At 42.2% G+C, this 17,417-nt stretch overlaps 2 protein-coding genes across 3 annotated transcripts; both read left to right on the top strand.

The window, feature by feature from the left end:
* The first annotated feature begins 546 nt into the window (after nt 1–546).
* Nucleotides 547–6,696, top strand: LOC139017974 (serine protease FAM111B-like). 2 transcript variants are annotated; one of them, XM_070426598.1, is made up of 4 exons: nt 547–577; nt 1,387–1,436; nt 2,288–2,452; nt 4,474–6,696. In XM_070426598.1, exons 3-4 carry the CDS (start codon nt 2,372–2,374, stop codon nt 6,601–6,603), a joined length of 2,211 nt encoding a protein of 736 aa, XP_070282699.1. In that variant the 5' UTR covers nt 547–577; nt 1,387–1,436; nt 2,288–2,371; the 3' UTR covers nt 6,604–6,696. The 2 variants fall into 2 exon arrangements, with proteins under 2 accessions (XP_070282699.1, XP_070282698.1); XM_070426597.1 differs by having other exon boundaries at nt 559–577; nt 2,337–2,452.
* Nucleotides 6,697–8,299: 1,603 nt separating this feature from the next.
* LOC139017975 (serine protease FAM111A-like) lies at nt 8,300–17,417 on the top strand. Its single transcript, XM_070426599.1, has 3 exons — nt 8,300–8,333; nt 13,201–13,318; nt 15,427–17,417. Exons 2-3 carry the CDS (start codon nt 13,238–13,240, stop codon nt 17,185–17,187), a joined length of 1,842 nt encoding a protein of 613 aa, XP_070282700.1. The 5' UTR covers nt 8,300–8,333; nt 13,201–13,237; the 3' UTR covers nt 17,188–17,417.

Here is a 17,417-nt window from a genome sequence, read left to right on the forward strand (position 1 = left end):
CACAGCGGCCAGCAGGCGTGGCCCGGGATGCTAGTCCCACCGCAGCCGCCCACCTCGCAGTGCAGTGCCTGAAGCGTCTGGGGCCGCGCTGGTGGGCTGTTTACCCTGAAGCTCAGGTCCTGGGCGCGCTGTTCCGCTCCTCGCCATTGCCAGGCAATCAGAGCCCTGGGAAAGCTCAGGGCCCCAGCTCTTCACACACCCTCCCAGCGCTGGCTCAGCTCCTCAAGCGCAGACAGCGGACTCTGGGGGTGGGGGTGGGAGGTGAGGAAGGGACGGAGGGGCACAATTGCTCAAAGTTTGTCCAGAAAACGGAAGCTGGCGGTGGGCCGCGAGTGGGAGCGAGTGGGTGGGCGGGACGCAGCGGGATCTTCCTGATGGCTAGGGCGGCTGCGCGGGTGTGTCCCTTCCCTCCGTGGCGGCCGCTACCTCGCCGTCTATTGGCTAGAAGCGCGGGCTTTTCCACTTACAGGCTGCGTGGCAGAGATTCTTTTGACAGCCCGCTGAGCGCCATCCCTGCAGTTGCTGTGACTCCCAGTGCAGCGGTCACCAACACCTTTGGGGCAGACTCTCTGCTTCTGTGAGTGGTTATTTTGCATTTGAGGGGGACCTGCAGTTTTTAAGGGGTGGTTGACATGAAGGCATTTTCCGGTGGGTGGTTGGCTAGGAATGGATAGGCAGCTTCCCATTGTAGCAACCCCCTGCCAGCTCCCTGCCTTCAAGGTCAAGAGTTTTATGCCATGAAAGTCAATTGAAAGAGTGCAGGCAGCTGTTCCAACAGACCAGCTGTGAGCAGCTGGGGTGGGGTGGGGTGTATGTTAAAGTGCAAGTTGCAGAACTGCACTCCAGAAGTACTGCCTGGTGATTTCGGGGAGATGGGGGAGTCCCCTACCTTCCTTTGTCAGAAGTCCACAGCTGGGAGTTCACAGGCACAAAGTTTAATCAGCCAACCTCCTTAATTTACAAATGAGGAAACTGAGATGCCCAGGTGGTGTGTAGAGAGAGGTTTTGTGGGAAATACCACCTAACTGTATTTGTTGTTGTTGTTATTAGGGGAGAGGGGTTCTTTCCTATCCTCAGGCAGTTTCCACCATTGCTGCCCTGTGCCTTCTCAGCTGAATACCTGAGGGGAGTCCTCTGCACTTAACTCTCTGTGTCCTGTGAACAGAGATCACCTTGGTCTGTCAGCTCTATCTCCTCAAAACAGGAATTCCAGCCCGCTCTGCCTTGCTGCCCCTCCTTGCAGCCTGGCCCTGAATGTCTCCAGGCAGTCACCCCTGTAACCATAGGGTGCACTTCATATGTGACTGCCCCTAACTGCATGGTGTCCAGTTCCTTGCCAATCAGGGTTTCATATGTTTTGTCCATTTTGCCCCGTTTTGTTTTCAGACAGGAGGGTAGATCCGGCCCCTGTCACTCCATTCGGCCACAAATCTAAGGTAATACCTGTTTAATGTTCTTGTCTACCAGTCTGCCACAGGTGTCACTTCTGGGTCTCTTTCTGTTCATTGATTGTTCTCCACGTGTCATTGGCAATATTTTCCTGCTTCTTTTATGCCTGATCATTTTTGATTGGTGAGCAAGCTTTGTTACTTTCATTTGGGGCGGGGGAGGGGGGTGCTAGAGATGTTTGTATTCCTGTCAATGCTTTTCAGCTTTGGTCTCACACATAGTTACTGTCCTTGGAAACAGTTGTATCCTTGCAAATCTTGCTTTTCAAGTTTGTCAGGTGGCACCATAGCAGCCTTTTGCAGAAGGGCTGGTTCTGTCCAGCTGTGGAGGCAATAGCTTTCTGAGTACTCTTCCTCAGTAGCTCATGAATTATAAAGTTTTCTAGTGTGATCTTTGGGCAGAGAAACTATTCTCAGCCTTGTCTGCATCTCAGAATTGTTCTATATTTTCCCTTCATGGAGTTCCTCCCCTGGCTTCCAACAGTTTCATTACTGCCATGCACTGACAGAGACTTAGCTGAAATTTCTAGGGGAACACACTGCAGGTCTCCGACTCTCCATCTTTCTGTCTGTATAGCTGCTGCTCTCCTCTCTAGCACTCTGACTCACAAACTTGAACCACCTACACCTCCCATGACCCTCAGCTTGTCTTCTCAATTTGGGAAACAGCCAGGCTCCCCACCCTGAGTTGTGGCCTGGAAACTGTCCCAGACATGGAGGTAGACATCCGTGGGGTACCTCAGTTCACTCCCACGCTCAGGGATCAGAGGTCATGGTTCTGAGCTGCCTGCTGACCAGTGTTTGAAAGCTGTCATTTTGTATATCTTGTGTTGTTTTAGTCCTTTCAAGTGTGAGGATAAGCCCATTCCTGTTTCTTCATCTTGCCAGTAGTGGAAGTGTGTTAGATTCTCTTGGAACTCATCATGAACCCCATGAAACGTGAAGAGAACACATCACTCAGTGCTACTGAATATGACCAGAGTACCCGACCTGAAGTTTCACAGGTATGTCTGCACTTTACACCTCTGGGCTGGAACAGCGTTCTACAGCCATGGTGCCACAGTAGGGTCCTTGGAGGGGACTGTGCAATAAAGAATGACAGTTACGGTCTCTGCTTGTCTTGTTCCAAATATGTTTGGGACATCACCCACATATGTGTTTCTATAGCATGAAAGGATAGTGTATGAATTAACAATGCAAAAAAATGCCTTGTTAGACAGGTTGGCTAATCAACATATAGACACTTAATATTAGAAATATAGGCAGGTCTAAATAGTAACAGAGCTCATATTTACTGACAAATTATTATGTATCTGGAATTATGCTTGTCACTTCCTATGGATTATCTCATTTAACATTAAATGCAACTCTCTATGGTACATGTTATCACCATCCTTTCTTTACAAATGAAAAAAACAACAACAACAAAAACCCACCATGAAACCCAACTTTCCAAAAGTCACAAAAGCAATGGACTTCAGAGCAAGGATATTGAACCCAGGCAATCAATCGGAGCCCAGTTTTTACCAGCACACTTTTTTATTTAAAAATGGGCAAAATGGTAATATTAAACTGAGCCAGACATAAGTGATTTTAGTGTGCAGAGAGAAGAATGCTTATTTATTATTATATGAATATGTATATTCATTTGTATTTGAATATGTATACCTGTCTGTATATCTAGCCAATATTGTGATTTATCGAGCATTTTATTATATTTCTTTAGTGCTGTTGATACCGTATACATAATAGAAACTCAACAGATGTTGAATGGGAATTTTTGAAAGATGATGTTCAAATGCCCAAAAGATGTGTTAAGCATGTCCAGCTTTACCAGTCACTAAACCAGCGGTTCTCAACCTGTGGGTTGAGACCCCTTTGGGGGTCGAACAACCCTTTCACAGGGGCTGCCTAAGACCATGGGAAAACACATATATAATTACATATTGTTTTTGTGATTAATCACTATGCTTTAATTATGTTCAATTTGTAACCATGAAATTGGGGGTCACCACAACATGAGGAACTGTACTAAAGGGTCGTGGCATTAGGAAGGTTGAGAACCACTGCACTAAACAAATGCAGAATTAAACTTGAGTGCCAACCAATATCCTAGGAACTATACTAAAATTGCCAAGGCATTTTTGCTGATTTTACAGCAGTTTAGGAAAGAAATTATGAATCGCAAGTAAATGAAGTTACATATTCAAAAACTTAAGAAAACCTTTACTACATTTGCTTTCATCTTTGACATATATTGTTTGCTGATTGTATTATACAATACTAGTAGAAAAAAAAACTGCAGGAGGAGCGCGATAGCACTCCCGGCACGTTTGGCGAAAGAAAGGAGGAGTGCCATCGCGCTCCCCGGCACTCTAGGGGTTAAAAACAGTCACATTAGATGACATTTCATCTACAAATTGGCAGACATTTAAAATGATAATACTGAAATTATTATTATTAAACCACACACTAATCTTGTTGGACAATGGGGGTGAGTTGATGTGACTTTTCTGGAAAGCAGTTAGGCAGTGGATTTGTTGTGAAATACATTTATAAGCTTAGTCTCAGTGTTCCCACTGCCAGAATCTGGCCTAGGGAAATAATCAGATGGGCAGACAGAAATGTTTTAAGTGTAGAACTGTTTATCATATCAGAGTACTAAAACATTGGAAACATTCTAAATATATATATATATGGCAAAGAGGAATGGATTAAAAATTACTGTACATGAAAATATCATATTGTATTTTCAAAGGTTTTCTACAGAAGTGAAAGCACTGGTGGATGGCTTAGTGAAAAATTAACTCAGAATAATATCATTTAAGTAACATAAGACTTATATTAAATCTCAGGGGAGAACACAAAATACACAATGTTTATCTCTGGCAATGGACTAATGATGGACATTTTTCTCCACTCTTCACTATCCATCGTATTATCGATTACTTTTCCAATTATAAGGACATAAAACACTATTATTTAGGGTGATTCTGATAGAAAGTTTCATCTTTTCTTTTTTAAGGATACTGGCACGGAGCAGTCGTGTGCTGGCACACCTGATGATCATTCTCCATCTGACAACAGAGGATGCAGCAGCACCATTGCACTTAAATGCGAAGTCAGTGGGCATGAAACATCTCTTAAAACTCAGAACCCAAATGGTAGAGTCAGTGAAAGACGTAATTTCACTTTTAGTTGGGCTGAAAGATTCGGAAAATTAGACCATAGTGAAAATGCAGCATCCGGTGAACTCAATGAGAGTATCTACTCAGCTCTGACAGCTAATGAAAATTTCTGTGTAAGGATGGAGAAGCATTTTAATAAGAACATTAATGCTTATGAAGAGAAAACAATAAGAGGATGTGTAAATTTAGGAATGCCTCTCAAGTGCCTCCCTACAGGTTCTCATTTAAAAATATTTTTTAGTAAAAGAAAGGGGGACAAGAAAGAAAATGATACTTCCTCCACTGGGGAAAATGATCAGCTATTACGCCCATATGAAAATCCCAACGACGTCGAATGCATTCTTTTTCATGTTCTGGCTATTGGGAAGGACACTAAGACTATTGTGAAGAGCAGGGAATTTCATGAAAAGGCAAGTACACTTTGTGTCTATGCCTTGAAGGGTGAGACTATCCAAGAAGCCCTGTGTAAGGATGGTCGATTTCGGCCTGACCTGGACCAATTAAAGTGGAAACTCATAGAAAATCATAAGAAGGTTTATGAAAAACAGTCCAGAGTGGAGGATGTATCTGGGAAAACCTTAGAAATGGAAATTCCTAAAAAGCCATCTGGCAAGAAACGTACCCATAAGGAAATTGAGCAGAAGAATGAAGGTGCCACTGGTGAAATCAATCCCCGGGATCAGATGCCATCTCAGGTCCAGGTTCTCGAACCAGAGATAGGTGGAGAGACTGAAGATGTAGAATACAGCCCCAAAAAAGTTTTCCCACCTCGAAGTCTAGGACATGACATTGAAAATAAAAGACGCCGGACAATTTCCGAAATTAAAGATCATTATAGGAAAAATCACAAAAGAAAATACAGCAAACAAATCTCACTTGGTTGGCAAAGGCCACGTCTGGTTATGCAATCTCTTATTAAGTGGGATATTCAGGAGAAGACAACTGATCCCTGGCTAAAGAATTGCAAAATGTTGAATACAGTTATAATTCAGCAATATCCAAATTTTAGTAAATATGCACTTCGTATGAAAAAGTTTTTTCAGAAAGAACAGAGGAGAAACAAACTGTCACCAGCTCAACAATTCGACATATATGAAAAGCACTTCGCAAAAGCGACTAAAAATTCTACTACAGTTGCAACCTATGAGCTTCGTACCCAACGTAGTAAGTCAGTCGGGTTCATCTGTTGGGACAATAATGGAAATAGAGGCAATGCTACTTGCTTTGTCTTCAATAATGGTTACATTTTCACCTGTCAACATGTTGTATACATGATGGTGGGAGAAGGCACAGATCCAAGTTTGTGGCCAGATATAATAAGCAAATGTGCAAAGGTAACTTTCACTTATAAAGAACACTACTCTTTTCCGGAAGAATGGTTTTTCCTTGAGCCATGGTTTAAAGTGTCTGATAACGGTCTGGATTATGCCATTTTAAAACTAAGAGCAAATGGAAATGGATTTCCTCCAGGCCTATTTGGGCAAATTTCCTCTTTGCCATCTAGTGGTTCCCTTTATTTAATTGGTCACCCCGAAGGCCGGGTAAAGGAAATAGACGAGTGTGCTGTGATTACTATAGTGGATCGCGTAGGGAGATACTCAGACCTTGCTTTCTCTATGTTTACCTCAAAAAGTTTCCCACCTGTGGCTTGGCGGGGTGATGCACTTAGTTATGATACTTGTTTTTCATGTGGGTCCTCTGGCTCCCCAGTGTTTAATGCAGCTCACCAAGTCGTTGCTATACACTCCACAGGGTGGTTTTATAGGCATGAAGGTAAGGAGTATGGCTTAATTGAATATGGCTATTCCATGGAAGCTATTATTCATGATATTAAACAGAAAAATGAGGCTTTTTACAAACTGTTAACTGAAGAGAAAAATGAGAACCTCGATCAAGAGAAAAATAATAAACCAGAGTTGACATTCCAAAATCATCAGTTTGAACATTGGAAGAAAATATGCCAATAATTTATAGTATCTGGGGCTGCTTTCTTAAAGTATAATAACTGGGCTTTCTTGATTAAAGGACATTTATAAAATCATGTGGATGTGCAAAATACATAGTAGAGCTGAAATAAATACTGACGTTCTTTCTCATTGGCTTAAAAAAATGGAAACAATCTCAAGCCTCAGTTAAAATATGCATCTTCCTTATATACATACAAAGAGTCTGGTATTTGCCACCCTAAACACCACCCTGGTGAAGTGATTCTTGTTCTGTGTGTAACAAGTTAAAGGGGAAACACACCTACAAGGAGCTTAGTGAAATGATGGTCCATAAGTTATGTTCATTCCCAGGGCACATTCTCTCCCCAGAGATGCCAGACAATTTCCACAGCACCATTCTCTACCGCCTCTTGCCCTTCCTAACTTTGTCACATCTTCAGATTCTACAAAGACAATCGGCAAGTCCCCTCAGACAATAATTTGCTCTCCACCTTTACATACATGTTGCTACCATCAGTTTTTTCCCTAACTTTTTTCATACTATTTTTACAATTTGGCTCTGAAAGTGTGCTCTCTGCAAACCGCACCCAGCACCCAGGATCAAAGCAGTGATGGCAGTTCTCAGTGTATTCTTTACATTAGGTCAAGTTAGGAAAAGCTTTCCCACTTATACTACCCACACGACCAACTTTCACATAAACATCTATTTTCTGTAAGTTACATAAGAGCTGTCACCATCATCACCTACCAATTATATTCTCCCCCTCTTTGACCAACTGTTCTAACATAGCACCCAATACTGAAGGCATCTGCTCTTCTACAGGTTCTTAAACATTAAGATGCTTCCTTGAGCCCCTTGCAAAGCACTGTTTGATCATCTGTTGGGAGATGCCTGACTCAGGAGTCCTCCATCAGGACCCTCTAGGAAGGCGCGCCCTGGACACTCGGAGTGCGGTGTTGGCCTCTTCCTTCCTCCTGCTGGGCACTGTCTGCTGTGCATCAGCCCCTCCGACAAGTTGGCTCATTTGCCTGCAGGGAAGTGGGCGGTAGAATGGGGGTCCCCAAGTGTCACTAAACCTCAGCTGTCTGCTTTGGGGCCACTCTGTCCTATGGGAGTTGGTGAAGCGCAGGGCGGGAATGGACGCCCGAGGGAGCTGGACCTAGTCTGGCCCTCCATGCTCTTCCACCACAGCCGCTCACCTTGCAGTGTCTGAAGGCTTCCACCACCAGAGGGGGGTGGGGGGCAGTGACAGCACACAAAGCAATTCTGGTCGCCTGGAGCACTGTTCCCGCTCAGGGCAATCAACGCCCTAGGAAATCACGGATCCCCTAGCTCCTCCCACACACTCTCCGCCCTGGCCCAGCTTCTCGGGTGACTACAATGGACCCTGAAGGGCGGGGAAGCGATGGAGGGACAGGATTGCGAAAGTCTGTCACTGAAGGTGGAAGCTGGCTGTGGACCAAGTTGCGAAAGACGCAGTGGGACGCAGCAGGACCCTAGTGATAGGGCTGCTGCAAAGGCTGTCCCTGGGCGCCGCCTCGAAACTCCCCAGTCCGCCCGCCCTTTCTGGCAAGCATTTTGGCGGCAGCGACCTGGCCTTCTATTGGCCACAAGCTGTGTCCGGTGAGAAGCGCGGGCTTTCTAACTTTCTGCGTGGTCCAGTTCACGGGAGAGCCAGCTGGGCGCCATTTGCTAAGCTCCACTCCCACTCAGCGGTCACTGGCACGGTTGGGGCAGATCCTCCGCTTCTGTGAGTGTTTCTTCTGCATTTGGGTGGGGCCTGGAGGTCTTAGGGGGTGATTGGCATGGCGGTATGGAGGGGTAGATAGGCAGCTTTCCACTGTGGGACCCCCTTCCTGCTCCCCACCTTCCAAGCTGAGTTACTTTTACACCTGCGAAGTCACTTGGAGACCATGTAGGCAGCTGTTCCAACTGACAGGCTGTGAGCAGCTCCAGAAGTCCTGCATGGTGATCCTGGAGGGTGGGGCCCCCTGCTTTCCATGGTCACAAGTCCACAGGGGGGAGGAGATTCACGGGAACAAAGTGTAACCTGAGCCAAGTTCCTTAATTTACAAATGAGGAAACTGAGATGCCCAGCGGGGTGTAGGGAAAGGGTTTGGGGAAAATACTATTTAATTGTATTTTTTGTTGGGAGGGTGGGAAGAAGGGGTTCTTTCCCGCTGTTAGGTTGTCTCCACCATTGCTGCCCTGTGCCTTCTCAGCTGGACACCTGAGGGGAGCCCTCTGCATATAGCCCAGAGTTCTCTCAGTGTGTCCTGTGAACAGAGACCAGCTCTAGCTCCTGGGCAGACAGCCCTGTAACCATAGGGTGCACTTCATTTGTGACTGCCCCAACCTCATGGTGTCCAGTTCCTTGCCAAGATAGGCTCTGGTCCATCTGTCCCGAAGGTTGTTTCAGGCTGGTGGGACTTTCTGAAACCAACATCAAATACTTCACCTGACTACTGCTTCTCCCGTGTCCAAAGAAAGCAAAGAAGATGGCATGGAGCGAAGTGGGGGAGAGGGAAGGGTTTGGAGGAAGCGTAGGCAGATATGAAAGCGAAAATAACCCTGAGGCCAGCAGAGAGGCAGTTCTGCGTCTTTTCAAATCTCTTCCCCACCCTCTGCCTGTCCAGCGGGTCCGGGTCCGAGCTAACAGGGCGCACTCTCCTGGGCCAGCTAGCTATCTCCGCAGCTCCCACAAGAGCCGACCTCCGGTGTTGGTAGTGCCGAGGTGATCCGTGGAATGGGTGAAGGCGGGGTGCTGGGACGCAGGGGTGCTCTGCTGGACCTCCGCTAGGCTCTGCTGGGCTTGCTCGGGAGTCTGCAGGCCTGGAGTGTGGAAGAAGCTGCCCGCTCCCTACCCCAGGTGGGCCAGACAGCGCTGCCCACCTGCGGGGTCCAGGGGGCACAGGTTTTATTTCAGCTGATACTTCTTTTTTTAAAAAAATATGTTTTATTGATTTTTTACAGAGAGGAAGGGAGAGGGATAGAAAGCTAGAAACATCGATGAGAAAGAAACATCGATCAGCTGCCTCCTGCACATTTCCTACTGGGGATGTGCCGGCAACCAAGATACATGCCCTTGACCCGAATCGAACCTGGGACCCTTGAGTCCGCAGGCCGATGCTCTATCAGCGGATACTTCTTGTCAGGGGCTGTGTTCTGGGGGAGAGTGGCAGTGGGCTTGATGGAGGCCTAGGGTCAGCAGAGACCAGATCCCTGCCCTCTACAGCCTAGCTCAGCTCTAGTGGGCCAGCCCAGCGCCAGAGAGATGAGAAGGGAGAAAAGGAGAGGGAGAGACAGGAGGGGGAGGGGAGAGAAGACGAACCAGAAAGACCAGAAGAACCAGGTGTAGAGAGAAAGGAGGGGAGGGGGAAGGGAGGAGGAAGAGACAGAGATGAGAGACATAGGAGAGAGATAAGAGGGGAGATGAATTCCAAGAGGGAGCCCTTGAGTGGGCTGGAAATGGACCAGCCCACCCAAGTTTACAAACAGAAAACTAAGGCTGAGAGAGGCTGAAGCGAATTGTGCACCTGAAACCTATATAATTTTATTAGCCCATGTAACCCCAATAAATTCAATAAAAATAAAAAGAAGTTCCTGACACATACAGTAATAGGTTCTAAATAAATTTGCTTAACTAATGAATGAATGAAAGTGAAATGGCTTGGTCAAAGAATTAATAAGGCTTATATTTTGTTATCTATTATTAAATTGCCTTGCAGAAAGGTAATTAATCTATTTTTTGTTACTTACATCTTATTTTTTAACTTTGTTATGGTTTAAATATTTCAGAAAGTTTCAAACCTTTTACCTTATGGTTCTGTCTTAAGGGTAGTGATGTGTAGGGGTAAGAGCCTAACAGCTTGTAAAAGCCAGTTGTCAAATTTTCAGAAATTGAAACAGTTGTAAAATGTAGCCATTATTTTAAAATTATGTAAACTTACAATAAATAAATTATATTTAAAATAAAAGTAATAAATGCTCAAAGCATCCAAAAAATGAACAAATGGAAAACTAAGGCTGAGAGAGGCTGCAGTGAGTTTCCTGAGAAGCTCATTACCAAAAAATGTTGAAGCCAGGGCTCCCACTGTATAGTGGAATGGCTAAGAGTATGAGCATAGTCTCTATTTATTTTCACCTCAAAATTTAAAAATGGTATTTATTAGTGTAATTAAGAAAGAGCTAAATTAGAGGCTATTTATTCATGCTTTTTAATTTATTCTTTTTCAATTATAGTTTACATTTAATATTATTTTGTATTAGTTTCAGGTGTACAGCATAGTGATTAAACAATCATATACTTTACAAAGTGTTCCCCTGGATAAGTCTAGCACTCACCTGGCGCCATTGTTATTACAATACTATTACCTATATTTCTATGCTGTACTTTCCATCCCCATGACTATTTTGTACCTACCAATTGCACTTCTTAATCCCTTCACCTTTTTCACTCAGCCCTCTCCCCACCCAATCTGGCAGCCAGGAGTTTGTTCTCTATATTAGTCTGTTTCTGTTTTATTGTTCATTTATTTCATTCTTTAAATTCCACATACAAGTGAAATCCTATGGTATTTGCCTTTCTCTGTCTGACTTATTTCACTTAGCATAATGCCCTCTAGATCCATTCATGTTCTCACAAATGGTAAGATTTCATTCTTTTTATGGCCGAGTAATATTCCATTGCATATGTACCACAGCTTCTTTAAAATGTGGTCTTTAGATAAGTTCTACTTGACAAGCTCAAGTAGAACTTATCTAAATTGACCCTGCACCACTTAAGGGGAACCAGAGCATAAATTAAGCAACAACATGAAGAAGTAAACCAGGAGGTGAAATTTCTGCAAACAGCTTCTCTGTTCTCTTCAACAAATCAATGCTTTTTCTAGAATAAAATAAAGTTAAGAGATATAATAATTAAAGACAACTTATGTACTTCAATTGTATCTTGGTCTGAATAAATTAGTATTGTGATTATATACGAAAAAGTCCTAAATTTTCAGAGATAGAAAGTCATGATTAGGGTTAAAATGTCATGATGTCTCTAACTGTAAATAATCTAATGATTTTTTTAAATGATGCAATTTGCCACAAAAAAAAAATGAGCACTTTGTTAGCTCTATATGATAAGTAGGTGGAGGCTCATATGACTCTTTTTTTTCTATTTGAAAATGGTTATAGAAAGTCATCAAAAGTATATTCTCTGAGGCTTTGTGACCTTGAGTAAATAGCTTAATCTCTATGGGTGCTCAGGTTCTTTACCAGTAAAATGGACTAATCATACCTATCTCACAGGGTTGTAAGAATTATATTGGGGCCCTAGCCGGTTTGGCTCATTGGGTAGAGCATCCGCCAGTCATTGATTCCAGTCAAGGGCAGGTACCTTGATTGTAGGCTCCATCCCGGACCCTGGTTGGGTGCATGCAGGAGGCAACCAATCCATGTGTCTCTCTCACATGGATATTTATACATAGCTCTCTCTCTCCCTTCCACTCTTTCTAAAAATCAATGGAATCCTCAGGTGAGGATTAACAAAACAAAACAACAACAAAAAGGATTTATATTGGGTAGTTTATGAAAAGCACATAGCAGGGCATAGTGCAGTGGTTCTCAATCTCCTGGCCCTTTAAATACAGTTCCTCATGTTGTGATCCAACCATAAAATTATTTTTGTTGCTACTTCATAACTGTAATGTTGCTACTGTTATGAATCGTAATGTAAATATCTGATATGCAGGATGGTCTTAGGCAACCCCTGTGAAAGGGTTGTTTGACCGCCAAAGGGGTCACGACCCCACAGGTTGAGAACCTCTGGCATAGTGCATCATACGCATACTCCATTCATTCATTGATTGTATCTTTATAAATGTATCTTTACTGAGGGATTGCCATGTGACAGGCATTGTGTTAGATGAAGACAGGCAGCTGCTGCCCTTCCATGGCTTCCATTCTAGTGATATTTATCATGAATAAAGATTTCACTCTTTCATTTACATTGTTCATTCTCCTCTGGGGAGACATCAGAGGAAACAGAGGGGGAAATACGTCTTTAAACAAACAAAGTAAAGCAGCAACTAACATTCCTAACTCTCCAGGCAAACTCTCACTGTACATCTATTTTGTCTTTATGGTTCTTTTCCCATTGTTTTCCTGAAATTACACCATCCCCCTGTGTCATATGCAATTTAAGTGGAGGCCAGATTTTAACATCAGCGTACCTAGAACACACTTTTGAATTCTCCAACTGCAATTCCTTCTCTAGTGTATCTGCTTTTGAATTTTATCTCTGCCATGTAGCTCTGGCCTTGAGGAGGTCACCTATCTTGTCTGAGTTGTACTTTACTCATTTACAAAAGCAGCTGTACCTACTTGGCATGGTGTCTGTGGACACCGGCAATTAGAGATAATTTTTGTAAAGTATTCAGGATTGTTCTCTATCAAGGAGAGCCTTTATGATTGGGGTGATTGTAGTTGGTGGATAAACTGTCTACTTGGTAAGTCAACATCTCTGAGAAGGGGAAAGTTGGAGCTACAGGGAAAGGTCCCTGTTAATCCTATCCTCTGTACAAATAATGGTTGCTATAATGATACTGCTCTAACTTGAACCTTTGTAGTGTTTCAGCTGAACTGCCTATTCATCTTCAAGCCAACATGAGCTCTAAGAAACGCAGGTCACAGAAAGTCTCATTCAATGCAAGGAATAATATGAAAATTGAGGACTATTTTCCTCAGGTATGTCTGTAAATACTATTTATAGAATATATCAATATTATACTTAGCCATCCTTGACACTGGGTTTATAGTCTTCCTGCCAAGACATTACCTCATTGAATGTAGGGAATGCTAAATAAGTTAAAATCTTTCTCATTCATTGTATTCTTTCCGTTTGGAGGGGTGGCAGTGAGGAATTTTAACAAAAATCTTATTCTTGCTGAGTTTGGTGCCCTATCAAAGCAGTCTTTAACAAAAAGCTATTGTAACATTTCCTGAACAACAACAAAAATCAAATATAATGTATTACAGTAAAATATGGAATAAAAACAAAATTAATGTTATTTCATAGCTTGAGAATATATACCATGGAAATATGGCTGATCTTTTTGATAACAATAATACATCTGCATGGGGCTTTATAATTTACAAAATTTTTTAAAAATACTTAGTCTTACTATAAGCTTACTAAGCAAGAAGGGAGGACTTTCTTATCCTCGATTTGTTTATGAAGAGAGGAAAAGAAGTGCGTTGCTTCTTAAGGCAGTAGTGGAATGAATACTTGGACTCAAATTTACTGACATTAAGTGGGGGCCCTTTGTACTAATTGATCTCTGTTATTTGCAAACCATCGTATTCCTTCTTGAGTCTAAAATGCTCCTTGAATTTATTACAAACGGCTGAGAGATGATGAGCATTTGAAAATGCAATTTAAAAGCCTTTCTTTCATTATGATCCTAACTAGAACATCCACGTATGTAGAAAAGCCAAGTCAAGCCTAGTTCTATTTTTCTCCGTCCCACTCCATGACAGTGCAAGCTAATGATCATGTAAGACCCAAGGTTCCTCTTTGAAACTGTTTATATCTGCCCAAGAATTCTTTGAATAGTTGGAAATCCATCCTAGTGTTCCAATGGGCTGTGCAACAAAGATGCTTCTGACAGCATTAGGCTAGAGGGATGCTCTTTCAGAGTTCATATTTATGGCCAGAATAAATTTATATTACTTTATGTTTCTTTTGTTTTAATCCAGAATATTAGTACCATTACAAAGAAGGAAAATAAAAGTTAATTCACTAATGTGCCAGTCACTGTGCTAGGGATTGTCACACAGGATATTACACTTAATCTTTGCAACAATCCTGGCATTGTTATTCCCATTATCAGCAAATGGCATCTGTTTCCACTCATGCCATGATAAATATTTCTTGGCCAATATGTATCTTTTAGACATAGGATCAGATGCTCTTAAATTTTTATTGAATTTCTGCTATTTGATTAATCCTCCTTATGTAATTCCTCTCTCCTCCCTCATCCCCGGTTTTTAAGACAATGACATATAAAAACAGGAATTGCGGATATAAAATTTACAGGAAAAGAATATGTAGTCTAACATAAAAATATTGTACTAAATATTGGAGTTCTGATACTGTCTTTATTAATTGGTTATTATGTAATCCTAAGAAAGGCACTTACAGGAAAAACGTTCAGTGCCTCAGTTTCTCCATCAAAAGGACAGAGATGCCATATTTGTTGCTCTTTGTTTCATAAGATTTTGGAATAAATTGATGTAATAGAGGAAATAATTTAAGTTCTTTAAATGAAAGATGCTAGGTGAATCAGGGTTTTACTATTAGAAATAACTATGTTATTTTGACCAAATAATTAGTTAACTGATGATGGTTTTGTTTAACGTTAAATGCCCAATAATAAACCATAGTACCTTATTCTTGCTGAGTTTGGTGCTATAAGAACAAATTTTTGGTGCAATCCATCACTGTGATTAGAAAAAGTAAAAATTATTCAGAGACCTGATAGAACTCTGTAAGAGAGCTGGCAGACTTTTAAGCATGTCTTCTGTTTTTGATGGACCTAGAAACAGTTGTTTCTTTCCTATTTCTCAGGGGGAAAATGCACCAATCTGGCACAATTAAAAGCTTACCTAACTGATGGGATGGGAAACTCAGCTTAGATTTTGGCTCTCAACTCAAATTTCAGTTTAATTCTATTTACCGTCCTTTGAGATTGGTTCTGAGTTTCCTAGAGAAGTTGTGTGAGTTGCATACTAAAAAGAAAAACAAAATTAAGAGTTGCTTCCATAATTTTACAGTCTTTAACATTTCCTTTTAGGTCAATAAAGAACAAGAGAATAATCCCAGTATTCCTCAAATGAAGACGGGCTCCAGAAAAGGCCCAAATGATATAACTAATACTCAGGCTCAAGGACCCAAAGACCAGGCTATATCCCTAGATAAAGTACTTTACATTACCTTGGGTGTACACCACAGGAAAAACAAAAAAAGGAAACACAGGCTCACACATAATGAGAGGGCAAGCTTATCCGTGGCACTTGACACTCTTCAGGCTGTCAAAGAAGAGAGAGAACGACAGCAAGGCAAAGAAATGCTGGTGTGGGGCATAGAAGGAATTGAAGGCTACATAAACCTTGGAATGCCCCTCAGTTGTTTTCCTGAAAAGTGCCACCTGGAAATTACATTTGCCCAGAGTAAAAGTAAGCAGAAAGAAGGCAACCAGATATTTGGCCGGCATGAAAAGGCATCTGTTGACTGTGTCAAATTTTTTATCCATGCAATTGGGAAGAAGAGAAAAAGGATTGTCAAATGCGGGGAACTTCACAAAGAAGGGTGCAAACTCTGCGTCTATGCTTTCAAAGGAGAAACCGTCAAGGATGCTGTGTGCAAGGACAGCAGATTTCTTTCCTTTCTGGAGACTGCTGATTGGAAACTCATTGAAAACCTGGACTCCATTGTAGAAAGCACACAGCGAGTTGATGACTTAGAGGGCAAGCTCTTTCAGGTGGAGGTTGAGAAAAAGGGGGGCTCTAAGGTAGCAGCCACTCAGAATTTTGATTCGGCAGACTCTCAGAATTCGGAGTTAGAGGAAAGAAACACCTGTGTGTTAAAAGAAGAAATTGTGGCCCAGTACCCTAGCTTGAAAAGAGAAACTGAAAAAATTAGAAAAAGCTTCAAAAGGAAATTTAAAACAAGAAAGGGGAAAACAATATTTCGTGCACATAAAACAAACTTTGGGAAACAGACAAAAAACTCTATCCCGGTTAAAATACTCAAAATTCTTTCTCGTCATAGTGACTCAGTTGGGCACATAGAATGGGACAACAATGGGAACAAGGGTTGTGCCACCTGCTTTGTTTTTACAGGGTTGTTCATTTTTACTTGTCGGCATGTAATAGATTCCATTGTGGGAAATGGAATAGAGCCAAGTGAGTGGGCAGACATAATTAGTCAATGTGTAAGGGTGACATTTGGTCACGAAGACAGACAAGAAAAAAATGAGTATTTTTCCATTGAACCTTGGTTTGAGATATCTGATGTATCTCTTGATTATGCTGTTCTGAAACTGAAGGAAGATGGACCACAAGTACCTGTTGGACTATATAATGGAATTGGTCCTGCTCCACTTAGTGGGTTGATATATATTATTGGCTATCCAGGATGGGAGGTGAAGTCTACTGATGCTTGTGTTGTAATCCCTCAGGGTCAGCGAGTACAGAAATATCAGGAACATCTTCAGGCTGGGGGTTATAATGACGACATGCAGTATATCCATATGTACACTCAAAGAAGTTTCCAGGACATTGTTCCCAGACCTGATGTGATTACCTATAACACCAGTTTTTACTTTGGGTCTTCTGGCTCACCAGTGTTTGATTCAAAAGGTTCATTGGTGGCCATGCATACTGCTGGCTTCCGTAATTACTACCAAAGTGAATTTTCTAGTATCATTGAGTTTGGCTCCATTATGGAATCCATCCTCCATAATATTAAACAAAAATATGGAACATGGTATGAAGAATTATGCATAACTCAGCAGGATGTAGAAATGGTGAGTGGTGAGGAGGGAGAACAGTGAGAATTCAGACTGTTTGTGAGACTAGAACTAGTGTAACCATTGTGGTTTTTTCCCACCTCCCATATCTTTTCCCTATGTTCACTTGCTTGAAGGCAGGATCTAAGACATCCCTCTTTTGTGGCGGGGTGATGGTCAATTTGCATATTCCCTCTTTATTATATAAGATATGTGTATACTGCAATTTGTTTATTCATTCACCTTTTAAAAAATCTCTCAGATGCTTCCGGTTT

This window comes from Myotis yumanensis, unplaced genomic scaffold (genome assembly GCF_028538775.1).
Source record: "Myotis yumanensis isolate MYYU_CA2020_CCGP unplaced genomic scaffold, mMyoYum1.0.hap1 SCAF_10, whole genome shotgun sequence".
Lineage (NCBI taxonomy): Eukaryota > Metazoa > Chordata > Mammalia > Chiroptera > Vespertilionidae > Myotis > Myotis yumanensis.